Source organism: Phascolarctos cinereus, unplaced genomic scaffold, assembly GCF_003287225.1.
Source record: "Phascolarctos cinereus isolate Bilbo 61053 unplaced genomic scaffold, phaCin_HiC Scaffold_2;HRSCAF=192, whole genome shotgun sequence".
Taxonomy (NCBI): Eukaryota; Metazoa; Chordata; class Mammalia; order Diprotodontia; family Phascolarctidae; genus Phascolarctos; species Phascolarctos cinereus.
This window is the reverse complement of record NW_027555625.1, coordinates 274,933,753-274,960,858: the sequence shown is the minus strand read 5'-3', so window position 1 is coordinate 274,960,858 and position 27,106 is coordinate 274,933,753. Positions and strand designations below refer to the sequence as shown.

Below are 27,106 nucleotides of genomic sequence, written 5' to 3'. Positions count from 1 at the left end.
GACTCAAATAAAATTTGTCAATAGCTCAATGTAATCTTGACAGGAGATCTCCAGTGGAGTACTGCATGGATCTCTGCCTGGATTTGTTGTGTTTATTTTCTTATTATTCAGGATTTGGATAAAATGATTTATGACAGGGATGTCAAATCTGTGGGCTATCCTAAGATAGGAAGGAAAGCTAACACATGAGATAATAGTCAATATTCAAAAATATCTTGAGAGGCTAGTCTAGAACACTGGGCTGCATTTAACACAATCAAATTTAGTAGGGACAAATGTAAAATCTTTCACTTGAATCCAAAAATAAATTTTAAATTACAGTGTGAAGAAGGTATGGTCAGATAGCAGTTATCTGAAAAGGCCTGAGGACTATTTTCCAAGGTCTATAGAAGTTGGCAGGAAAGATGTAGAAAGCAAAAAAGCTAGTGTTATTTTGGATTGCATAAAGAGAATCATAGTTTCCAGAAACAGTGAGCTGTACACTCATCACACCTCTTCTAGAGTATTTTGTTCAGCTGTGCATATCATAGTTTACAAAGAACACTGATGAGTTGAAGGGAAGCTAGGGGGCATACAACACTAATTGTAAAAGACTTTAAATCAATATCATATAAAAATTGGTTGAAGACACTGGACATATTTAGCTTGCAAGAGATAAGACTTTGAGGGAGTCTAGTGGTATATGAATAACTGGTAGAAGAGGAGGGTAAAATAAAAAAAATGAGTGGAATTTGCAAAGAAATCATTTAGATATCATATTGGTAAAAATTCTTAATAATTAGAGCTACTCAAAATTGGAATGGGCTTCCTTAGCTGGTAGTAGGTTCCCCCTTAGTGTAGGTCCTCAAGAAGAGGTTAGATGATAACTTTTCAGTTAAATTATGGTGAGGATTCCTTTCAGGGGTGGATTGAACCAGAAGGGTACTAAGGGCCCTCCCAACTCTTAAATTCTGTGATTCCATGAATCAATGAAGAAAATTGTCCATGGTATAAGTAAATCACTTTCTCATTAACAAATCACATCAACACAGATTATTTAATTTGGTTCTCATAAGACTTTAGAGGCAGATTCTTATACCCCATTATTTTACAAATGAGAAACATGAGGTTGAAAGGGGTTATAGAAATCACAGGACATGGAGCTTTGAGGAATCTGAAAGATCATGTAGTCTAACCTTCTTATTCACCAAATATTATATTCTGTAGTATTTATCAAATACCTATATATATGTGCTAAATACACATATGCTAAAGTCAAAACTCAAATAATCCTTGCCCTTAAGAAGCTTTTATTTTAATCTATAAAGAAAAAAAAGCAAAAAAAAAATCTCTGCACCTCTTTCTTCTACAGTTGAAGAAATGAGGCTCTGAGGGGAGACTCATAGACTAATCCTAGTTCTCCTAATTCCTAACCCAGGATACTTTCCATGATAGCATGGTGTTACCAATGCAAGTCAGACTATGCAAGTAGACTTTCAGTTTAATAAGGTAACTGATTCAAGAAAAGAAAAAACAATATTTACATCATGTACAAAACAGAGCTTAATACAGTTATGAAATAAGGAACTGGAATGATTCAAAAGTCTGTATATAGAAATCGTGGGGTTGGAGGGAATTTATTATAATGGAGTAATTGTCTAAGAGATCTCCATGGAGCTTAGGAAGAGACTGAAGAAAAGACAGACTTATAGAGTATTTATGTTTAATTATCTAAGGGGGCAATTAGCTTTAAAGTGATGGTGATGAGAAAGGTAGGGCTAGGGAGAACCTTGATTACTGTTGAACTAAGTGGACAAGGTCTAGATTTTCAGATAGCCAGTCACCCTAAATACTTTCCATTTAGTAATTAGTCCAAAGCAAAGGCCCTTTATAGCAGTTACAAGCAACTCCTCATAGGGTATAAAAGGTATATGGGAAACTAATGAGATTGATATTGATCTTCATTACCTAGAGCCTTGGCCTTTAATTTGAGAGGTGTAGAGGGTATCATTGGCCTAGCTCAAGTATTTCCCCAGTCTACAATATTGTTCAACCTTAAGTTGAATAATTTGGATACACAAAGTGTGTTTTGGCCATCCTCATCTTCAGGACTATTTCAGGAGTATTTTAGTATGGAAGGAAAGGAGAAGTGATACAAAGTTTTATGAAGAGTTCTTAACCTGTCATCTATGAATTTATTTTTAATATTTTGATAATTTTTTCAATATAATTGGTTTCCCCAATTATCCCTAAAGGTAAATCTCCCTGACTCCAGGTATGGCATTCTATCCATTATGCCACCTAGCTGCCCTTCATGCTTAACTAGAGCTTAAAGGAGCCAATAGTTGAAGTCTGCAATTAAGACAATAAGAATGCCTTACCTCTGTGGGGTCTCCTAGGAAATCCAGGTGAAATAAATCCTGTGAAGGCAAACAAAAGAAAGGTGGGAGAAAAGACTTCCCAGAAAGACCTGATCTTGCTACTTCCCTTGATAGTAAGATTCATTCTCATAGCATTCTCAAGGAGATCCTCAGAGAAGAATTATACAGGGCTTCTGGGCCCCTATATAGCCTGGGAAACTAGAGACATAAGAGCCACAAAAAGAGTAACAGGGAATCTAGGAACTTAAGCTTGGAAATGTAACCTCAAGTTTTTCTTCCTCTTACCTCACCCTAACCCATCCTTTAGGGGAAAAATATATATATATATATATATAAGTGAGGTAAATTGTCCTAGAAACAAAAGTGTTGGCACTTTTTCCCAAAAATTTTAATATGTAATATTTCATACCCCATGCCTACTCCCCAGAAGATATTGCCTCCATTCTGAGAAAAATTGGGGGGAAAGAACAGTGTTGTCTATTCATGTAAGCCTGCATTTATATTTGATGGTATTTAGTGGAAATTATTCCAGTGTTCCCAAAACTTATATAGGAAGAGTTTAATCACTGCATTTTTAACACATCAGAAGGGTCTTGTCCTTGTTCTACATCACTACAATCTCTGAATTCTGCTAAGTCAGGATGGGAAACCTGTGGCCTCGAGGCCACATGTGGCCCTCTAAGTCCTCAAGTGTAGCCCTTTGACTGAATCCAAACTTCACAGAAACAATCCCTTTAATAAAAGTATTTGTTCTGTAATACTTGGACTCAGTCAAAAGACTGCACCCAAGAACTTAAGACCTAAGTTTTTAATCAGTCCATGATAAACTGGTTCCATATATAGAAAGAGAATTATAGCAATTATGTGAATCATTCCAGGCCCAACAAACTACTTTGGCTTCACTTGCCTGGGCGATCTCCCCAGTTTTGGGGGTATTTCAGTGAATCTAAATAAATATCCTGAGGTTGCATTTTCTTCTTCATGTATGGACACAATCTTAGTCCTAGATCAGATTGACTTAATGGAGAAAGCCAGAGAAATCCCTGGGAGGATAGACCATGTGGTAAACATACCTTTTTCCAAGGAAAGCAACAACCCATCAGGTTCTCTGAAGCTTCGAGGTCTAAAGGCAACTTCTCTGCCTTCTCCTCACCTTAGTTATCATTATAAGAACAAATTCTCAGAAATACTTGACTCTGTGGTATCAAAGAGTATAGAGAACCTCAAGAGTTCTTCTGACCTAGACTCTTGAGATTAGGCAGATGGACATCAGAAATGAAACTCAAAAACCAGATCATGACTAGATTATTTTCAAATTAAATAGGACGAGTTGAAGGGACTTTTGTTAAAAGTGAATCTGTAAGGCTAATTCTAATTGGAGTGAAGGATAAGGAAACCAGGGCTTTTTCAAAAAAAATCATAATTTAGATAATGTTGACAACACTTAGCATCCTTCAACCAAGAAGCAACCAAGGCTAGCATCCAGTTAACAAAAATAAATGGAGAAGATGGGATGCTACTAGATGGTATGCTAATTGCATTGTAGGAAGTAAGTTCTTTCCTAGTGAGAAGCAGCACCCCACCTCTAACTGTGACATTTCTTCACTGCACTCCCATGATATTGAGGTTTGAAGGAGTATTCTTCTCTGTTTCCACTAAGTGCCATGATTTGCCAACTATTGCCTCTAATGAAAATACCCACACTTCCCTGTCCAACAAAATATAGCTACCTATAATTCTAAAGATCAGAGCATCTCAGCCATGGGAGACAATTCATGTCCCTTTGGGGAACCTGAGAGACTGAAGTGATCAAACACCATGAAATTTGTTCAAGGGCAGGAGATAAGAGTTATAAGGTCAACTACCATATTCTGAGTTGTATTTAGGATCTCCTTCTCTGTCTTCTGCCGCATACAGTGAACCATGACAGCTGATGTGGTTGTTTTACATCCAGCAAAAGTGGCTATTTTCTGTAACAAAATAAAACAAGGAACACTTTTTTGTTACTAGCCTATGTGGATAGAATAGATCTATCAGAATCATGGTGTGTCTGGATGCGGAACAACTTGGTGTATGGAGACTATGCTGAATCTGGAGTCAAAAGACTTGAGGTCAAATTCTGGCTTTGGCTCTTTGATTCCTACATGATGTGTGTAAGTCATTTCCCCACTCAGCGCCTCAGTTGAGGTGGTTAGACTAGTTGTTTTCCAGTGTCCAGTCTAAGTTTGCAAATGGAAACATGTTTTTGGAATGGCATATAATAAAAGGAACCTGCCTCAGCAGCTGGTTTGATGTTGGAACTGAACAGAGATTCCATAAAGAGAACCCCACTCTGGGAAATGGCCCGGTGAAAGAGATTCTTGGTCAAAGGAGACAGCATCTGAGATAAACACAGAGGGAAAATAAGATTATGATTCAAGAACAGAACTGTAGTTAGCATAGGACAAGTATCTCTTTGTCCCAGGGCATGAAATGTAAAGCTTACTGAAAAATCCTGCCTCCCTTCACTATAATAAAAAAGTAACAGCAACAACTAAGTTTAGCACTTAGTTATTAAAAATAATTAGTTAAAATAGAGATGGAGGCCTCAGTACAGTATACAGAAGACTAGCCTTTGAGTCACAAACTGTGATTCTTGTTTTTCCCCTGACATCCACTGGCTGTGTGACTCTGGATAAAAAACAACTTATTAGTACACTAAGGGAGTTCTCAATTATAAGTTACAGAATAATTGCTGATTTGCATTTTTTTTCCATCAGGAGATCTCTATACTAATGAAATCACAGATTTGAACAAAAAAAGTTAAAATAAGAAACCACCAGAAGCACACTTCCATCTGTTGGCTAGCATCCCTCATCCTAGCTATGCCATGCTTCTCTACTTTTCTCAATGGAGGCCTTCTCAGTAGTAGCTTCTGATTTATCTGTTTACATTTTGTTTCCCTCCAGTAGAATGAAAAATTGAAGGCTAGAACTATTTCTTTTTGTCTTTGTGTCCCAGTAGCAAACATGGTGCCTTGTACATAGATTAAATTTAATAAGTGCTTGGAGAATGAAAACATGAATGTGCCAGGATCTCTCCCTGCACAGGGAGTTTTATCCCTAAGATTTCTCCTTCCCTCAACTTTTTCTTAAAATATTAATATGAGGACATATTTTGCGCTACTTGCTCCAGGTGTCAAAATGGCTCTTTACAGCATAGTTCAAGAGAATTGATTAGGTGGATCAGGGAAGCCCACTTGGGCTCAGAAAATACTATACACTGAAGTGAGACTATAATAAATAAATTTAGGTTTGGTTTTCTCCTTGGTGAAATATTTCCAGTGTTATTTGTTTATAATCCTGGAATTTAGCTTATCGATGAAATCCTCAAAGAAATGAAGTTAGTAACATAAGAATTAGTGAGTTTAGTCAGAAATGTGTAACAGACTAGATTATAAAAAAACTAGGAAAACTGTGAAGATGAATTGTTTTCCCCTAGTACCCATTAACTCCCATATCTATTGCTTTTCTTTTCACTCATTGACTTCCCTTCTTTTCTTTTCTTTTCCAAAATCCAGTTTTCTCTGGATCTCTCCTCCTCTCCTTATCAAAATCTTCTCTTAGGAAAGCTTATGATAATCCTATTCTCATGGAGGTACTATCCAAGGAATTTTGGTTTGTGCCTAGCCCTGATCAACAAGGCAAATTCAGGAAATTAGATGAAGCTTGATACCTTGCATGCAGCCAGCACTTATTACAAACCTTGGCACAGCTTTTATAGACAACAGTAAATGACTTCCATATAAAGGCCAAAACTGCTGATAAGTACAAGTATGAGGAAATGGGTTTGTGCCACCTCAACTTTTCCCATGTCTAAGTATGAATGTGTAAGGGTGTTTGCAGATTACTATTTCCTGCAGGCTGGTTGCACAGGTACACAAAGATCATGCAAGGTTTGAATATATAGTCACTAAGGCTAGTTCAATGGCCAATCAGATTTAATATACTACTCCTCCAAGGAAAAAAAATGTGTTTTAAGTGGGCAGTAAACCTTAAAGTAATGAAATACTGAGGTTAGAAGAACAGAAATTCAATGGATTGGGTTCCTTTTTGGTTACTTCCTGAAGGCCTGGAAATCATGAAATCCTGGAAACTGTGACTGCATATAGGGCTAGACCAGCCCCCGGTTCTGTACCCAGATAGTGCCAAGTAAGCTATGGTTGTAATTCCTGGATACTGGGATTAAAGAAAAGTAGTAAGTCAAGCAAGTTCTTGCTAATTCACTAAAAACAGTATTATGGAAACCCAGTGAGGGGAGATTATCCAAGGTAGGTCAAGAAGGATGGAGATTGAGGAAAGACTATCAGACTTGACAATTAAGATATTTGTGGTAATGTAGTAGAGAGAAGTTTCAGTCTAGTGATTAGGTTAGAACCCTGATTATGGAAAAACTTGGGACATAATGAGAATTAAGAAATCAGAAGCATCAAATAAATAGGTTTTTCAAGCTGAGAAGAGGAGGAGATTATAGGAGATTTCAGGGATGGTTGAATCAAGTGAGGTTTGGTTTTGTTTTGTTTTGTTTTGTTTTTGATTTTTAGGATACAAAGGCATGTGGGAATTTTTGTAAGCCACAAGGAAGGAGTCAGTAGATAGAGACCAAAGACTAGAGAGAGAGAGGGCAGCTGATAGCAGGGGCAGGAAAAGGTCGCATAAAGATTGATACCATTCTAGACTGCTTATTTCACCTCAAGCTGTTGCTCGCAAAGATAATAGTTCTCCTTCTAGCTTCATAAAGTTAGGTTGGGCTACCTTAGGGAGAAACCGTGTAGATTTTCATGATACTTTCAACTACTTCGTGTATTCTGCATGCATAGAAAGAACATTGGATTTGGAATCTGGAGATGAGTTTAAGTCCCAGTTAATATACTTCATGACAGTGAGACTACAGCCACTTCATCTATCTGAATCTCAGTTTCCTTCTCTATATAACTAGAACAATAACACCTGTATTACTTAATGGAGAGTATAGCTGTGAGGGAAGTGATTTTAAAGTACTTGTGAATTGTGTCGTTATTATGAAAGAACACCATTTTGAAAACTGAGTACAGGGGCAGCTAGGTGGTGAAGTGGATAAAACACTGGCCCTGAAGTCAAGAGGACCTGAGTTTGAATCTGGCCTCAGGCCAAACACTTGACACTTACTAGCTGTGTGACCCTGGGAAAGTCACTTAACCCCAATTGCCTTAAAAAAATGAGTACATTCAATACAACCATAAATATTCATTATTAGCTATCTGTAGTCAGAATCTTGAGGCATGGCCAACTTAACTGATTTCTATGGCTCCCACTCTTTATTAAGATTCACTAGCAGTACCCTCCTCAATCAAGGCCTGGCACTGTGAAAACTCACCAGAGCTGAAACACTAAAACCTCCTGCTGACTCTCCGAAGATGGTCACCAAGCTTGGGTCTCCTCCAAAATTACCAATGTTCTTCTGGACCCAGTGGAGTGCAGCCACTTGGTCCAAAAAACCCCAGTTCCCTCGAGCATGTTCATCTCCAGTGCTACAAGGGAGGAGAAGAAAGGAGGTAGATGAATTTTTAAAAAAAAGAGAATAACTTTCAAAAAACAGTATAAATCTTGGAGAGTGTTGAGTTAGGGTCATGAAATTGAAGGCAGCATGGTATAGTGTAGTGGAAAGAGTACTGGGCTGGTGGTAGTTAAGAGATAACGGGGTTCAAATATGACTTGTGATAGTCCATAACTATGTGGTCATGATTCAAAACACCTAATCTTTCTGAGCTTCATTTTCCTAATCTGTAAAATGGAGATAATAATAGTACCTAAGTAATGGGTTTGTTGACAGGTCCAATAACATAGGTAAAGCACTGCAAATGCCAATTGTTACTATTAGTAATATCTGGTAATAAGGAATAATAATGAGCCTTTATATCTTCAGTGAATCCAGATCAACCCCCCACATTGTTATTTTTGTGTAGGTCCTTTTTTCTTCATTAGATGTATTATGAGGGTAGAGACCAAGTCTTCTTTGCCATTCTCACTGCCTACATGAAAAGACCCAATTCATATCCCACCTCTTCCAAGAAACATGGATGCCAAAACCCATAAAGATTTTTCCTTCCTTTGAATTCCAATAACTAAGAATTATTATTTTATACTCTCCACTTATCAATTATCATTTTGTTGTTGTTGATACTCAATCTTTTTCTGTTGATACTTTTTGTTGTCAATACTTGTTGGTACTCAATGCACAGTATCAGTAGGGAGGTAGCATATTTAGACTGGGCAGAGGTGAATCAAACAGCATTAACTTTTTTTTAAAGAAATGGAAAAAATGTGCTCCACGTAACCTTTCATTTTGCCCTCATCTTCCATGTATATCTCTTCTTCAAGTAAATAGGATATTCAGAGCATGCATCCATCAAGCCTACACATTACTCCTATAGAATTATTTTGGGCAGAGTCCATGAAATGGGTTGGTAGGACACAGTATCCCATTCAGGGATGTAATGGAAATATATTACAGATAATTTTGTAACTTCTCAGCATATTTTCTAGAATACCGGGCTGCAAATCTGTTTCAGGAAAAATAAAGGAGGGGGTTAATTGACTCCCTGACCCATAATCAGAGAATTAATCTTAGCCTGGGCACATTCTTCTGGTTTTGGTTGGTTGCCTGGCTAAGTGTGAAGGCTCATTGGCTCAGTAACTATATACTTCAAGAAGGTGAGTGTCAGTGTCAAAAATGAAAAAAGGTAAATTCATCACCAATGAAGAAGAAGTTAAAACAATTATTAGAAGCTATTTTGCCCAATTAATGCCAATAAATCTGACAACCTGAGTGAAATAGATGAAAATTTAAATTGCCCAGATTAACAGAAGAGGAAATACTTAAATAAATATCTTAAAAATATAAATATCTTAGAAAAAGAAATTAAGCAAGCCATAAATGAACTCTTTAAGGGGAAAAAAAAACCTTAAGAACCAGATGTATTCACAGCTGAATTCTACCAAACAATTAAAGAATAATTAATCATGAATATATAAACTATTTGGAAAAATAGCAAAGAAGGAGTCCAACCAAATTGCTTTTATGACACAAATATGGTGCTGATACCTAAACCAGGAAGAGTGAAAACAAAATAAGAAAACTCTAGACCAATTTCCCAAATGAATATTTATGCAAAAAAATCATATGAAATACTAGCAAGGAGATTATAGCAATGTGTCACAAAGATCAAACACTATGATGGGGGATTTATGCTAGGAATGCAGGGCTGCTTCAATATTAGAAAAACTATCAGCACAATTCACCATATCAATAATGAAAAGAAAAAAAAATCATATAATTATCTCAATAAATGCAGAAAATACTTTTGACAAAATACAACACTCATTCTTATTTTAAAAAACAAACATTGGAAAGCATAGAAATAAATGAAGCTTTATTCAAAATGATAAATAGTATCTATTTAAACCTATCAGCAAATGTTGTCTGCAAGGAGGATAAACTAGAAGCCTTCCCAATAAAATCAGGGGTGAAGCAAGGATGCCAATTATCACCACCATTATTTAATATTGTACCACAAATGCTAGCTTTCACAATTAGGGAAGAAAAATAAATTTAAAAAAATAGAATGCGTGCTGAGGAAACAAAACTATAACACTTTGCAGATGATATGATGGTACACAGAGAGAATTCTAGAGAATCAATTAAAAATTAGTTGAAATAATCACTAGCAAAGTCCAGCAGGAAGAGATAGAAAAAGAAAATCTATTTACAATAGCTGTATTCAAACACTTGTGAGCCTATCTGCCAAGACAAACTTGTGGGTTATATGAACACAATTACAAAACATTTTCCACTAAATTAAAGTAATATTTGAACAATTGAAGAAATGCTAGTTGTTCATGGGTAGGCCAATATAATAAAAATTAAAATTCTACCCAAACTAATTTACTTGTTCAATTGCATACTAATTAAAGTAACAAAAATATTTTCTAGATGTGGGAAAAAAATTAAATTAATCTGGAAAGATAAAAGTTGAAGAATATCAAGGGAATTGATGAAAAAGAAATGTGAGGGAAGGTGGTCTACCAGGACCAGATCTCAAACTATATTACACAATGATAACCATGAGAACAATCTGATGCTGGTTAAGAAATAGAGTGGTGAAACAGTGGAACAGATTAGGTACACAACACGCAGTATTAAATGACCACAGTAATGTAGTGTTGGATAAACACAAACATCTAAGTGTTTGGGAACAAGAACTCACTAGCTGACAAAAATTTGTAGGAAACTTGGAAAGCAGTTTGGCAAAAATTAGATTTGGACCAACATTTCACATAAAACACCAAGATAATGCCAAAAAGGATATATGATTAAGACACAAACTGAGATACCATAAATTAGGGAAGCATGGAATATCTAACCATCAGATCCATGTATAAAGGAAGAATTTGAGAGAAAGCAAGAGATAGAGAGTATTATAGGAAATAAAATGGATAATTTTAATAATATTAAATTTAAAAGGTTTTTAAAACAAATCCAATGTAGCCAAGTTTAGAAGGAAAGTAGGAAATAGGGTAATTTTTTTATAGCAAGTTTCCCTGATAAAATCTCATTTCTCAAATATATAGATGATTGAATCAAATCAATAAGAATAAGTATCATTCCCAAATTGACAAATTGTCAAAGGATATGAACAGCTAGTTTTCAGAAGAAATCTATAGTCATGCAAAAAATGCCCTGTATCACTGTTGATTAGAGAAATGCACATTAAAACAACTCTGAAGTATCACCTCATACTTATCAGATTGGCTAATATGACAGAAGAGAAATGACAATTATTGGAGGGGATATGGAAAAGTTGGAATACTAATGCACTGGTGGTGGAGCTGTGAACTGATCCTATAATTCTGAAGAGCAATTTAGAATTATGGCCAAAGGGCTATAAAACTGAGCATGCACTTTGATCTAACTATAGCAGTACTAGATCTGTATCCCAAAGAGATCAAAGGAAAAGGTAAAGGAAAAGGATCCATCCATACATTCATATTTACAATGGCTTTCTTTGTGGTGGCAAAGAATTGGAAATTGAGGGGATGCCTATCAATTGGGGAATGGTTGAACAAGTTGTGGCATATGAGTATGATGGAACGCTAGTGTACTATAAGGAATGATGAGTAGGTGGGTTTCAGAAAAAAAAACTTAGAAAAACTTATTTGAACTGATGCAAAGTGAAGCCAGAAGAACAAGGAGAACATTGTACACAATAGCAGCAACATTGCATGATCAACTGTAAATGACTTAGCTATCTTTAGCAATACAATCATACAAGACAATTCCAAAGGCCCCAGTCCCAGAGCAGCTTCAGGGTGGTGGCTAATTTCAGAGCTCTCATCCCACAAATGGAGGGGGGAATCAAGCAGCTGATCAGAGGGAGATTGCAGGGATCTCTGCTGGTGCTGAGGCAGGATTCTCTTCCTTTGCCCACTCTTCAATCTGGGTTGTTCTGGGCAGCACTCCTGGGACAAGGAGGAGCATTGGCATGGTGGAGCTTGTGGTAGTGGTGGAAAGGGAAACCTCCTCACATTTCTAAGGCAGAAAAGAGTGTTTGTGTCACTCATAGACCTGATCACAGTCCAGAAGAGGAGTAAAGACCTTGCCCTTGATTGTACCACCTTGGAAGAACTGAAAATTTACAGCTCCCTAGAAGTATCTGCTGCACAAAACCCCCAAAGCTTGGTACTCCACACTGGAAGCAGACCCCTACCTTAACAAAGAGTTTAAAACTGAAGTAACTGGCTGAGATCATGAGCAAACAACATTAAAAAAAAAAAAACCTCAGACTATAGAATCTTAATTTGGTGACATAGAAGATCAAAACATACAACCAGAAGAAGTCAACAAAGTCAAAGCTCTTACATCCAAAGCCTCCAAGAAAAATATGAATTGGTCTCAGGCCATGGAAAAGCTCAAAAAGGATTTTGAGAAACAAGTAAGAGAAGTAGAGGAAAAACAGGGAAGAGAAATGAGAGTGATACAAAAAATCATGAAAAATAAGTCAACAGCTTGCTAAAGGAGACCCAAAAATACTGAAGAAAATACCACCTTAAAAAATAGCCTAAGCCAAATGGCAAAAAAGGTACAAAAAGCCAATGAGGAGAAGAATGCCTTAAAAAGCAGAATTGGCCAAATGGAAAAGGAAGTCCAAAAGCTCACTAAAGAAAATACTTCCTTAAAAATTAGAATGGAGCAAATGGAAGCTAATGACTCTTTGAGAAATCAAGAAATTATAAAACAAACCCAAAAGAAGGAAAACATAGAAGACAATGTGAAATATCTAATTGGAAAAACAACTGGCCTGGAAAATAGATCCAGGAGAGATAATTTAAAAATTATTGGACTACCTGAAAGCCATGATCAAAAAAGAGCCTAGACACCATCTTTCAAGAAATTATCAAGGAAAATTGCCTTGATATTCTAGAACTACAATGTAAAATAGAAATCGACAGAATCTACTGATTACTTCCTGAAAGAGATTCCCAAAGGAAAATTCCTAGGAATATTATAGCCAAATTCCAGAGTTCCCAAGTCAAAGAGAAAGCATTGGAAGCAGCCAGAAAGAAACAATTCAAGTATTATGGAAACACTATCAGGATAACACAAGATTTAGCACCTTCTACATTATTGTATTGGAGGGCTTAGAATATGACATTCAGGAGGTCGAAGGAGCTAAGATTACAACCAAGAATCACCTATCCAGCAAAACTGAGTATAATCCTTCAGGGCAAAAAAAGTGGATATTCAGCGAAATAGAGGACTTTCAAGCATTCTTGATGAAAAAACCAGAGCTGAATAGAAAATTTGACTCTCAAATATGAAACTCAAGAGAAGCATGAAAAAGTAAACAGGAAAGAGAAATCATAAGGGACTTATTAAAGTTGAACTGTTTACATTCCTACATGGAAAGATGGTATTTGTGACTTATGAGACCTTTCTCAGTATTACAGTAATTGGAGGGGAAAATATATGTATATATGTGTGTGTGTGTGTGTGTATATATACACACATATGTGTGTGTGTGTGTGTGTGTGTGTGTGTGTGTGTGTGTATGTGTATGTGTATAGACAGACGGCCCAAAGTGAGTTTAAGATGATGGGATGATATCTAAAAAATAAAATTAGGGAGTGAGAGATTATACTGAGAGGAGAAAGGGAGAGGTAGAATGGGATAAATTATCTCACATAAAACAGACAAGACAAAGATTTTACAGTGAAAGGGAAGCCATGGAAGGTGAGAGGGAATGAGTGAATCCTACTCTCATCAGATTTGGCTTAAGGCAAGAATACCATACACATTCAATTGGGTGTGAAATGTATCTTACCTTTCAGGAAAATAGGGGGAGAAAAGGATAAGAGAGGGGGAGATTGTAGAAGGGAGTACATATTGGGGGAGGAAATAATCAGAAGCAAACACTTTTGAGGAGGGACAGGGTCAAAGAAGAGAATAGAATGAATAGGTGGGTGAGATAGGGTGTAGAGAAATAAAGTTGATTTTTCACGACATGACTATTGTGGAAGTGTTTTGCATGACTACATATGTATAACCTGCATCTAGTTGCTTGCCTTCTCAATGAGGGAGAATGGGGAGGGAGGAAGGACATTAGCCACTGGACAGTCTCTGATTTCAATGAGATTACATTACAGAAGCATGCCGATAGGCCCCCAAATGTGCCTGGTTCTAGGAAAGCAAAGCAGGAAATAGAAATATTCTCTGCTACAGGGAGACCTTTACCTTCTTTGAGAGCCTCTTAAGAACAGTTGCCAAGGGGTAGGATAGGACTAAGGAAAATGTAGTTAGTTTTTCACAATATGACTACTATGTAAGTATTTTGCATGACTAAACATGTATAACCTGTATCAAGTCACTTGCCCTCTTAGTGAGGGTGGGTGGGGAGGGAGGAAGGTAGAAAATTTGGAAATCTGAAACTTTGGAATCCAAAGTTTTAAAAAAAAATTTAAAAAAAAATTATTTTCACATGCAACTGGGAAATAAGATATATAGGAAACGGGGTATAGAAATCTATCCTGCCCTACAGGAAAATTGAAGGGGAAGGGGATAAGAGAAGGGGGGTAGAGATAGAAGGCAGGCAGATTAGGAGAAGGGGTATTCAGAATGCATGTCATCTTAGGGTGGGAGGAGGGATGAGACAGGGAGAAAATTTGGAACTCAAAATCTTGTGGAAATGAATTTGAAAACCAAAAATGAATTAATTAATTAAAAAAAAAAGGAACAGTTGCCTCAGGAATCAGAGAATTTCAGAGGTGGGGTGTACCAATGGATCTAGTAGCAAGAGAAGATTCACATTCTTGTTGTATATTGGTTGAATTACCAGACTCCAGATATTACCTAAAGAACCCTAGGATTCCCAGGCGGTACTGAATGGACACCACTACCACATTTTCAAAGGCTGAGAGGGCCAGTCCATCATAGGTTGAAGCCTCACCCATCATCAGTCCTCCTCCATGGATCCATACCATTACCTGAGGAATGAGAGGAAAAGAAATTGTTTTGGTCAAAGGAATCCAGAGTTAAAAGAAACCTTAGAAAGTGAATTTCTAAGAGACCCAGGACATATGATCAGTGATCTTCAGGAAAGTGGTGAGGTCTTCCTTCCTCTCCAACCTACATTGCTAGTATCTTCATAGTACTTACTCTACTAAGCCGTATAAACTTCTGCATTCTGGAAGCTCGCTCTATCTTAGGACTATTTTTCCGCATTGGAAATACCCTCCTTCCTGGGGCCTCTCCCACTGATTGCCTTGTTTCTTCTAGGACTTCTACTTTAAGGAGAAAGCCCACACGACCACGCTTTCATTCTTCTCTGCTTAACTAGTGAGTCATCTTCATAGCATTTTTTATACCATGTTCCTCACTGGTACCCCTCCCCCTTTTCAGCTGCCTTTTATGTATTGTTACCCTCTCTTGGGATCTAAGTTTCTTGAGCAGGGACTACCTTTCTTTCTGTTTATATCTGTATTTCCTGCACTTAGTACAATGCCTGGCACATAATGAACATGCTTATTCACTTGAATTGTTGATTTGGTACAGTGGAAAGAGAACCAAATGAGGAATTAGGAATGTGGGTATTGTCAGTATGAGTACCTATGAGTGTGTTTATACATGCATAGCTCATTTAACACACACTTAATAGTAAATGCATGCGTGTGTGTACAGGCCATAAGCAGAAAGTGTACTTTATAAGAATCAGCCCCATCAGGCTCCAGGTCACTTCTGTGGCCACCATGAAAGCTCTTGAGTTTCTACTTTGGGGATGTAACGTGTCTCCAGCCTCCCAGAACCTTCCTCAGCAATGCTCTTACAAGCCAGGGTTTTGTGTACAATGAAAACTCTTTGGCTTCTGATGTGAAGAACAGTACTGGAGGAAAACCCAATGTGTAAAACTTTTTCCTCAATGCTTTGTTCAAAGTACACTTCAGTAAGAAAAAGGTCCATTCTTTGTAAGAAGACCTCTTACAAAGAAGTATCTAGAAAGCATATTCATTAACAGCAAAAGTTAGTTTGGTCAAGCCTTCCTATTATCCATTAACCAGCAATTAGGAAGGAAAAGAGAAGAGATAAGTCAAGGGTATAGGCAGGGCACTATGTCACTGTCAGGAATGCTGCATATCACTGTGGCCTCCATGCTGTCCTTGGGACATTCATTCAGTTTTTGACTATTCAATAGGGGAATGTGGAATGGTGTAAACAAGCACTAGCTTTAAAATAAGAAAACCTGGGTTCAAATATCAGCTTGGCCTTTTACTATCTATGTGATCTTGGGCAGTCACATTCTTCCTCAGTTTTTTTATCTGTAAAATGAGGGGATTAGACTAAATGTTCTACTAAGTTCCCTTCCAGACCTATATTTTGCTGTGACCAGAGTGTGGAACCAGTACTGAAGGGTATTGGGGATTTCTCAAGAGAGAGAATGGACCATATATAGGCCCTGGAACAAAATAAATCTGTTCCCTCTTAACATATAAAAGGAAGATAAAAAGTCCAAGGGACAAGGAAAAAAAGTACCACTTCACTGTGGGGAAAGGTAGAGAAAGTCCTGAGTGCAGCATGGAAAGGAATGAGACATGGCTCTGAGAGGAGCTGAAGAGTCTAGAGGTTTGGGGGTGCTACTGGGAACCCCCAAGATTGCGATGCCAGGCCCTGCTTGAAAGAATTTCAACTCAAATCTTCTTCCAGCCAGAGGAAAAGTTTATTAGCAATAAAACACTTAGGCCAGGTGATGTCCTAAAGACAAGCGAGCATGAAAAAGTCTCAGCCTGTTGGGCATGAGATTCTCAGAATCTGAATGGGGGTCAGGGTAGATGTTATATACTAAAGTGATTTTGGGTGGCCAGGGAGGGGGCTGGGAAAAGGGTCTAGGTAAGAATTCCAATTGGAGGTCTGAGAGATTGAATAGACAATGGAAATAGAAATGAAGGAACTGAAAGCCATCTGAATGAGATCAAAAAGGTGCAGCTAGGGCTTTCAAAGGGAGATAAGGGGAGTTGACAAAGGTAGTCCTTAAGGAACCTAAAATGGGAGCCAGATTCTTTTTAGGGCAGGGGAAAAGGCACATCTGAATAAGATTAAAAGTAAGGCTAAGGCTTTCAAAGGGAGAGGAGGGGCTGGGGCCTGTAGACAAATGGGAGTCAGATTCCCTTTGGTGCAAGGGGTGAAGACCTCAGTTTGGGCCCCACCCCATCAGAGCCATCCAATCACAGACAGAGAACTCAGGGATAGAGGATACTTCTGATATGTGAATTCAGGGCATGAAGGAGGCTTTAAGATGAAGAGCTGGGGCATAGTGAGGCTGCAGGATGGTAATGGAAGTCTTGAGAGAAGCCTAATTACATCTCCATGCCAATTCTTTTCCTTAATATAACCACTTAGAATAATTAGCAGAGGTGTAAAATTCAAGACTAGAGGGCTGCATGTGGCCCCCAAAACTCCTGAGTATGGCCTGAACCAGATTAAAATATAATTGGGAAATGTTTAACAAAATAAATAAAACTATAATACAACATTGATAGTGTTAATTTGTAGCTTGCTAAATCAAATTGCAGCTGCAAATTTTATTTGACTTTGACATCATTGATTTAAAACATCAAAAATAAAGAAATACCACAGATCAAAATGTTCTCTCAATCCACCTGGTTGATTTGGAGAAGGCAATGTTAGTGGTGAAAGAAACTAGTAAGTAATTAAATTTCCCACATTTGAATCAGTTGAAGAAACTAAGGAGATTTGAACAGGGAAGGGTGGGATAGGACAACTGAATTTATGTATTAGAAAAATTGCCATGGAGACGAGGGATCAAGCTTGTTGTCTTCAGCCTATTGGGCTACAACAGGAACAATGAGAGAGGTTTGCAGAGAAATATATTCCAGATCTATAGAAGAATAAGTTCCCTAACACATCGAGCTGTCCCTCTGTAAAATGCCCTTGATTGCTAGTGAGTCCCCACTCACTAGAGGTCTTCAAGCAGAGGATGAATGACTATTTGTCTGGTATATTATAGAGAGGACTCCTATGTAGCTATGGGTTATCTTAGATAACTTGTAAAGTGCTTCCAACTTGGAAATAATGTAGGTAGATTAAATGAGAGAAACCTCGGTGATTAGAGGATTCAATAGTCTCCACTTGAGGATTGGTTAAAGCTATGAGGTGTTTAGTTTAGCTAAAGTAGACTCAGGGGGAGCATAGTCACTGTCTTTAAATATCTTTTGGGTTGTCCACAACTGCCTGGTCCTGCAGAACAGAACTGGACCCAAAAGAATTTTGTAAGGATATAGATGGAGGAAGGAATGTCCTTGTTTCACAGCCTACTGTGTACCAAATACTATGCTAACAGCTGCACTAGGCAAAACTAAATGACTTTCCAAAATCATAAAGTCTGACCACTGGGAGAAGGGGAGGATATCAACCCATTGCTAGTCCCTGTAGACCAAGAGTTGGTTCCCTGTTTGTCTTGCGCTGTAGATAAAAGAAGTAATAATGACTCACCTACCAACTCCAAAGTCATAGCCAACTGCAGCCCTAGGCTTCTTACCGGTAACTTGGTCTTCATCGCCAGGTCAGATGGGCTATAAATGTTTAGGTACAAACAGTCTTCAGAAGATGTCATTGAAAAGGTTTCATTCCGTATGGAGAAAAGACTAGAGAGTTTCTTTGACACCACTATATCCTGGGGACACCTGGCCAATAAAACATGTGAAAATCATTTCCTTTCAGCAGCATCTTAGGAAAGCTTATTTGGGGCCATAGGATCATTCAGCAGTTTTAAACCTGGTAAGGTCCTTAGAAATCACTTAGTCAAAGACTTACATTTTAGAAATGAGGAAACTGAAACTTGGGAAGGGCAAATATCCTGTCAATGGTCACAGAGGAAATAAGTATTAGAAAAAAGATGACAACTCAGGTCCTCTGACTCCACCACCTACATCACCATCTCACCACTAGTGAAAGTTTGACCAATGTCTTTCATTTTCTTTCAGTTCCCAAATGACCCACTAACTTTCTGTTTGACTTTGGACTTAACCACTCTGGATCTCAGTTTTCTCACCCATCAAAGATAATATTTAGAGTCTCTTTGGGTGTTCTGTCTCACTGTGAATAAAATACTTGCTGGTCTTGGGAACAACAGAGCAGAAAAACGGAGATTGACATTGAGGCAGAGAGTCTACAAAATTCATTCTACCTTATGAAACATTGGAATATCTGGAGGGCCAGTCAAATGCAAAATTGGGTCCCTAGAGCTGCTCTTTCAGACCTCAATGAGAGTATGCTTGGCCTTCACTCTCTGTACCCTCCCCATTATACCAAAATGCATGTTTCTGGTGTCCCAAATGTTGTTACAGCTATTAGTTGTGTTATAACAAGAAGTCAGTTCCTCATATCATTTACATACCATGATTGTGGGGTGAGTAAAGTAGTAATCTCATCCCCACTATAAAAATGAGACAACAGAGAGGTTGAGGCACAGGCCCAGGATTGCACAGCTCTGAAGTACCAGAGTCAGAGCTAGAATCCTAATTATAGTTCCAAGGCTCTTTACTCCAAACCACGTGCTTTATACGAGTGCTTTATACAAGCGCTTTATACGCACCAGAAGCTTTAAAGGCCCTAGAGAGCCTGTTTTATGACTAGAGATGGTCCTGGCATGACTGAGCAATGACAGCAGAGGCTACTTGCCATCCTGCTAGGTAATTTGTGCCCAGGGATTTATTTGAATATAAGTAAGCAAAGAAGCTAGCGCAAGCAGCATCAATGCAGGTTTGACAACTGCAGCATGTCTATTATTTATTAATTTTGCCTGAAGTTTCTGAAATAGGTAAATAACTTTATGGTTCAGGAGCAGGCCACTGTGAAAATCTGAGATGTCCTCCAACAAACTCTCCAACCTCTGATACTGTTTAAGCTAGGGGGTTGAACACAAAAAGAAATAGGGATATTTTCCAGGGTGGTAGGGACAAAATGAAGGATTCTCAGAATTTGACTACAAACTAATCCAAGAACAATAGCATGCTTCTTCATGTTCTCCTCCATTTTAACCCCTCCCTTCCCAAGAAGAATCTGAAGACTGATAGCTTACAAGGGTGGGTATGTAGTGGTGTTCTTCACATACTCCCAGGGCTCAGGAGGCTGTGGTGGATGGAATCTCAAGGGTCCAAGAGGAGGTTTGGCAAAAGGAACACCCAGAAAAACACGGACAGGTATGTCAAATCCTTGCAGTCTCACTTCTTTGCCTTGGACTTTCCCATATTCAGTGTCCACTACCAGCATTGAAGGATGCTGTTGCCCTGTGCCATAATGAGAGAGGGGAAGTTAGTTTCACTGAGGAGGCAATGGAACTAAGTAGAATAATGACTGCACTAGGAATCAGGAACCCTAGCCATCCCTACCCAGCTCTGCCAAGTACTGGTGGGACCATCATGGGAAAGTGACCTCAATTCTCTGGGCCTCAGGTTTCTCACCTATAAGCTAAGGGTAGTAATAGAAACCCACTGGATTGGTTTGTATTTCAAAGGAGAAAATGAACATTAAAATGCTCAGCAGATACAACAAAGTAGCATATAACATTCCTATAAGACTTATCTGTTAACAAAATCCTATTCACAGTCCTACCAAGTGAGTAGCAAAATTATTCCAATTTTACAGATGGAGAAACCCGGGCTCATAGGAGTCAAGTCATCTGCCCAAGGTCACACAGCTGATAAATATATTATAGAGACATATTTTGTGCATTTTACATTATTCCATGGGTCTTTGCAAAAGAGAGTTTGATAGTAATACATACATTTCTGTATTCCTTCTATAGAAAATGTGTGCATTTGTCCATGTAGTCAATAAGCTTTTACAGAGCCCCTACTATAGTCAGTGCATTGTGCTTGATGTTGATGGACACTAGACAAATGGGACTTACAGATGGATTTCTCTCAACTCTAGGGACGCTAAATTAGGCTTTCCCACTTGGGATGATTGGGCCATGTTGTGGCATGGAGCCAAGAAGCATGAACCCCTAGCTGTGTAGCCAGCTGACACCTTCATTGGTACTAAAGCCTGGCTAAACTGCTCCTGGGCAGCAAATTTTTGTTAAACTAAACTGGAGTTGAATTATATACTAGAAAAGAGGCATGACCAATTCTGCTGAAGATCAGCATGACTGCTTTTAGTCTGCTTTCCCAAACAGATTCCTTGAAGCATGAATGTTATTTCTTCACAGATGACCAATCTCCTATGTCACATTACAGCCTAGGTTATTATGGAATGTTCTGGGGAGAAAAAGCAAAGTCCACAGAGAGCCCAAAGTCCACAGAGAGCTTTAAAGAGTTTTATAGATTGGGCTAAGAAGTTCCAATACTACAAGTTATAATACTAAATTACATATGTCTTCCTCCTGGCACTTTCCTACACACCCTGAAATTATATGATGCACAAATCTCCCTAGCTTCCTTTTTAAAGATCTGAGGGAAGCTTGGTAATGGGAATATTTTCACAGTCACCCTAAGTGTCCAGAATCCAGTTTCTGTGCCCTCCTTGATGCCTCAAAAGAGGGTGACGTTAGGCCCAAATTACATAAGCAGGGGTTGAATGGGGGTTGAACAGACTCATGTCTTCCCAGGAGCAATTTATTTTATTCTGACAAACTTAAGCACCAACAATGTATAATGTATTGTTCTCAAGACTGGGGATATAAAAGCAAAAAATAAAAAATCAACATTCCTTGCCCTCAGGACCTTGTCTTTCTATTAAGATAATACATAGCCACATATAAGTAAATAAATGCAACTTATCCATTAAATTATTGGCAGGAAAGATGTGCTATTGGTAGAGATGAAGAAAGGCCTTACTTAAACAGCAGAATTTGAGTTGCACTTTGCCTAAATAGGGATTATATGAAGCAGGAATGAGGAAGGTGTCCATTCAAGATGCAGTCAACCATCTAAAAAAAGGCAAAAAGTCCAGAACAGAATATCGTGCATTAGAAATGGACAGTAAGTCTTTAATCAGATTGAATGAAGAGTAAGAACATAAAATAAGAACAGAAAGGTATTTGGTATCCAGATTATTTAGGAGTTTTAAATACCAGGCTGAAAGTTTTATATTTTATTTTAGTTGCAATGGGGAGCCACTAAAGAATTTTGAGGGCATCATTGTCAGATCTGTGTTTCAGGCATATCAATTTTGCAGCTATGTAGAGGATGAATTGAAAAGGAGAGAGACTAGAAAGGAGACCAATTAGGAGGAAATTTCTATAGCCCAGGTGAGGGGTAATGACAGCCTGAGTCATAAAAGAGGCTGTATGTACAGTGAAAGGGGGTAGATAGGAGAGAGATTATAAAGATAGAACAGACAAAAATTGGAAACTTATTAGATGAGATGGAGTAATAATGTTGGCAAGGAGTCAAGAATGTTTCCTAGGTTTTCAACGTGGGGGCCTAAAAAGAGGGTACGGCCCTCAACAAAATGATGATATTTGATAGAAGGAGAGATTTACTGAGGGATAATCAGCTCTATTTCGGACATACTGAGTTATAGATGCTTATTCAACATCCAAGTGATGATGTGCAACAGGTAATTGTATTACAGGACTGTGGTTCCAGAGCAAAATTAAGATGAGAGAGAAGGGGAAGGGGGGGAGAGAGAGAGAGACAGAGAGAGAGAGAGACAGAGACAGAGACAGAGACAGAGAGACAGAGACAGAGAGACAGAGAAACAGAGAGAGATCCAAGTCTTCTTAGTAAAGATGAAGATTGAATCTATAGGAGCTAATAAAGGTAGAAACAGGAGTAGAGAAGCCTAGGACAGATTCTTGGGCAGTGCCCATGCTTATTGGACAGAATGATGATGATCTAGCAAGGTGACAAAGAAGTAAAGCTCAAACTAGAAGGAGAGCTGATATGATGTGTACAGCACACTCTGTAAATTTTGAATGATGATTTACAGGGAATGTATTATTTATTATCTCATTCTCATCTTTTTAATGGAATTCAGATAGAAACAGTATTAAGAAAATTTGCTATTCTACTATTATTTATCTACATTGAATATTATGAAGATTATCCCAAAGGTGGATAATTGTGACTGCTTTATGTACTTTAAAAATATCAGGATATAAGCTTATCTTCCATAGGCCCACTGGAAACATCTTTGGGACACCTACCAGTAGCAAATAGGGTGACAAGGTTGATATGTGCTTCATTATTTTCCCACATGATTTTGATTTATTCTATATATTTTATTTTCTCTATTTTGAACATTCAAAATTTGACAGTTTGGAGGCTATGAATATTTGATAGTGACATCTATTAAAATGTTGTTCTTAAATTTTTATGGATCAGTGCTATGTACTGGCTAATATGGGCAATAGATTTCTCCATGATAGTGCTTCCTTCTGTAAATTATTTTATTACTTCTCAAGGATATTTTGTTATTTGTAATTGTAATAAAGGGATGATAATGGGGAAAACAAAAGAAAACAGTGGGATTGTGAGCAGGAGATTAATAGCTTCAAAGGTGCAGCCTCACGTAGTATAAAGACTGAGAAAAGGCCAATTAAAAGTTTATTGGTAGCCTTGGAGAAAGTGATTTCAGTTTAAAGGTGGAATTGACGTATTACAAAGAATTTTAAAGAAAATAAGAGAAATAGTGGGCACAAAATCCTGACAGAACCTTGACCCTGGTATCCAGAATGGGTTGTACACTATACAAACATAAAAGGGAGAGTATGCCCCTATATGGAACCACAATGAGAAATAAGAGAACAATAACCCTTATTGTATAGAAATAAATGGGCATGGCACTTGGATAACACTATTAGTCTCCTAACTGGGGAGTTAACAATAAACTTCATTATTTGCTGAGGCAGAATCCTTCCCAGGGTTCCAGGGGACCTGCCTTCTTAAATGCTGCAATTGGACTCCTAAGCAGAAGCTTCCATTCATATCAGAACCTTGGTGTATAAAAAGATTAAAAGGCCAGTAAGCTCTTCCTGACAAGCAAATTAAATAAAGGCAAATGAGAAGAAGTATTCAGCAATGGTCTAAGAAGTCTTTATTTGTAGGGAGCTTAATCTGAAGGGGGAAAAAATTTGAGGTACGTTATAAAGATAAGCTATGTGTACTGACTGTTTGGAAACCACATCAGTCTGGTATTTTATGGGTATCTGATGACAACAAAACAAATATTGTATAAAGGAAGAATAGATTTATTGCCTTCATCCAGTGTTTCAAAGGGCAGGTAACCAATGCTTGCTACTTTCGAAGGAATCAGAGTTATCTGACATTCCATTAGTTTTTGAATCATTGGGACTTAGGGGTTCCTTCAGTCATGAGCCCCTAGATAACTACCACCAAGTTTCTGTTATTTTGTGGGTCATAAAAGTCTCCAAATCATAGTTCATGAGTTCCTACACACACACACACACACACACACACACACACACACACACACACACACACACAGTGTGTGTGTCTATACACATATATATTACATATATATATTTTACTCATCAGTCAAAAGATATAATTAGTTAGAAATAAAGGCTTTTGATGAAATAGCAATAATGAAAGGAACAGAAGAACATGTCTTCCCTAAACCTGGAGTCATCCTCACATAAATGCACATCTTCTCCATGGAAAGAGTAAATATACATAGAGATCATACAGGGGGAGTACATGCAGTCAGGGCATGGAGGAGCAAGTTATGCCTCTAATGCTACACCCCTGCAAATGTGTGTGGTGATATTGTTCAATAGCTCTGTTGAGCTTATTCTCCACGGGAGAAAATCTTCATTGCTAATGGTCTTCATTTATACAAATAACTTTAGGGCTAACTGATACTACAAGGGATACTGGGTTTAGTAATCTCTGTATTGCAAGGGAGGGCCACAGCTCTGTCAATGAGCTCTTTCAGCCACCTTGACCATCCATTGTATCAGTGAAAGTTAGTAAGGTTAGTAAGCCTCTCAACTTCAGGGAAAGGCTTCAGTTCTCTTCTGTCATCAGTTTTAGACAATGACTATAAAGTTCTTAGCTAGGGTGCTCACAGAAGTTAGGTAGCTGCCTAGTCTGAGATCAAGTTTTTTTTTTTTAATTATCCTCTTCCATTTTCACTCATTCCCACAGTTCAACTTTCATTTATCTGACATGAAGAGAAGCCAATTTTGATGTTTATTTCTTATCACATTTCCTTGACTGGAGCAACTATCTCTAGAACTTGCCTTCCTCAAACTGAAAAGAATCTGAGTGGAATTCTAGTGAAGAAATTGCTTTTGACTTTTCTCTACCATGCTCCTCTACTTTATGCAAATAACATAGGCACCACTGTTTAGAGAATGATGAAAACCCTGGAAATCTTGACCCTATTTCCCCTAATAGGAAATCATAGCCTAGTCTTTCAATACATGTGCATTAAGTTTAGTCATTTTCAAATGTTACTTTTCATAAATCCCCCCATTAATGATTTTATTTGGTAATTACACAGATATGGTAAGAAGTACTATATTCTCTATTTTTTTGTTGTTGAAATTCAGGAGATAACTTGGATGCAGAAGTAAACTTCATAACTTAATTCTTAAATCATCTTAAGGAAATTTTACTTTCTAAAGCCATTGTACTCTTTTGTAGTTTTACTTATATTTTATTTATATTTTAAAGTTATTTTTCAAAAATGAAGAAAACAAGCCCCTAAAAAATACAATAGACCAAATGGGGAAGGAGGTACAAAGTCTGAAAGTAGAAAACAATTTGTTAAAAATTAGAATTGGACAAATGGAAGTTAATGACTCTACAAGACAGCAAAAATCAGTCAAACAGAAACAAAAGAATGACAAAATAGATGAAAATATAAAATACCTCATGGGTAAAACAACTGACCTGGAAAATCAATCCAGGAGAGACAATTTAAAAATTGTTGTTTTACCTGAAAATCATGATGAAAAAAGAGCCTAGGCAGTATCTTTCAGGATATCACAAAGGAAAACTGCCCTGAGGTCCTAGAACCAGAGGGTAAAATAGCCATAGAAAAAATCCACCACTCACTACCTGAAAGAGATACCAAATTGACAACGCCAAGAAATACAATAGCAAAATTCCAAAATTACCAGATGAAAGAGAAGGTGCTGCAAGCAGCCAGAAAGAAAGCGTTTAAATATCATGGAACCACAGTCAGGATTACACAGGACCTTGTAGCTTGTACATTAAAAGACCGTGGGTCATGGAATATGATATTCTGTAAGGCAAAGGAGCTTGGAATGCAGCCAAGGATCAACTACCCAGCAAAAATGAGCATCTTTCAAGGGAGGAGATGGATATTCAACAAAATAGGGACTTCCAAACTTCCTGATAAAAAGACCAGAGCTCAACAAAAATTTGATCTTCAAGTACAGACTCAAGAAGGACATAAAAAGGTAAAGACAGAAAATACAATATGTTGTTAATAAGGGCTGTTTACATCCCTACAAGGAATATGCACTTGCAATCTTGAGAACTGTATTGTTATTATACCATTTTCAAGGGGTATACATAAAGTGGGTAGATATGAGTTGACTTTGAGTAATAAAAAAAAATCTAATCAAGTGGGTTAAATGGATCCAAATAAGTGGATCAATCTGATCTTAGAAAATGTACTGAGAAAGGAGGAGGCAGACAAGGGTAAATTACATTACAGGAAAAGACACAAAATCCTATTACAGCAGAGGGAAAGAAGGGAGTGAGATGAGCATTGTTTGAACCTTACTCTCATTAGTTTTGGCTCAAGATCAGTTAGGTATAGAAATCTAACTAAACCTATAGGCAGTAGGAGGGAAAAAGGGAAAGAAAAGGGAGGAGGGATAGAAGGGAGGGAAGAAGGTAAGGGTCAAGGGGAAGAAAAGGGAAAGGGATAATAAAAGGGAGGGACTGAAGGAGGTGGTGGTCAAAAGCAAAACACTAGTGAGGAGGGAAAGGAAAAGGAGAAAGAAAAACATACACTGGGTGGAAAGGATGGAGAAAAAGACGCAGATAGTATTCACAGCTGTGAATGTGAATGGGATGAACTCTTCCATAAAACAGAAGTGAAAAGCAGAATAGATTAAAAAACATAATCCTACAATATGCTGTTTACAGGAAACACATTTGAAAAAGAGTGACACATACAGGGTAAAGGTAAAAGGCTGGAGCAGAATATATTAT

General features: G+C 37.8%; 1 protein-coding gene across 1 annotated transcript in view; it reads right to left on the bottom strand.

Moving 5' to 3' along the window:
• The window catches only part of LOC110207510 (liver carboxylesterase 1-like), a 64,920-nt gene that overhangs the window by 20,705 nt on the left and 17,109 nt on the right, over positions 1-27,106 (bottom strand). The window contains exons 2-8 of the mRNA XM_020985203.2: positions 20,026-20,233; positions 18,484-18,628; positions 14,784-14,917; positions 7,755-7,908; positions 4,636-4,740; positions 4,226-4,330; positions 2,361-2,399 (exon numbers count right to left, since the gene is read on the bottom strand). Coding sequence (XP_020840862.1) covers positions 2,361-2,399; positions 4,226-4,330; positions 4,636-4,740; positions 7,755-7,908; positions 14,784-14,917; positions 18,484-18,628; positions 20,026-20,233 — 890 coding nt within the window. The remainder of the gene's footprint in view (positions 1-2,360; positions 2,400-4,225; positions 4,331-4,635; positions 4,741-7,754; positions 7,909-14,783; positions 14,918-18,483; positions 18,629-20,025; positions 20,234-27,106) is intronic.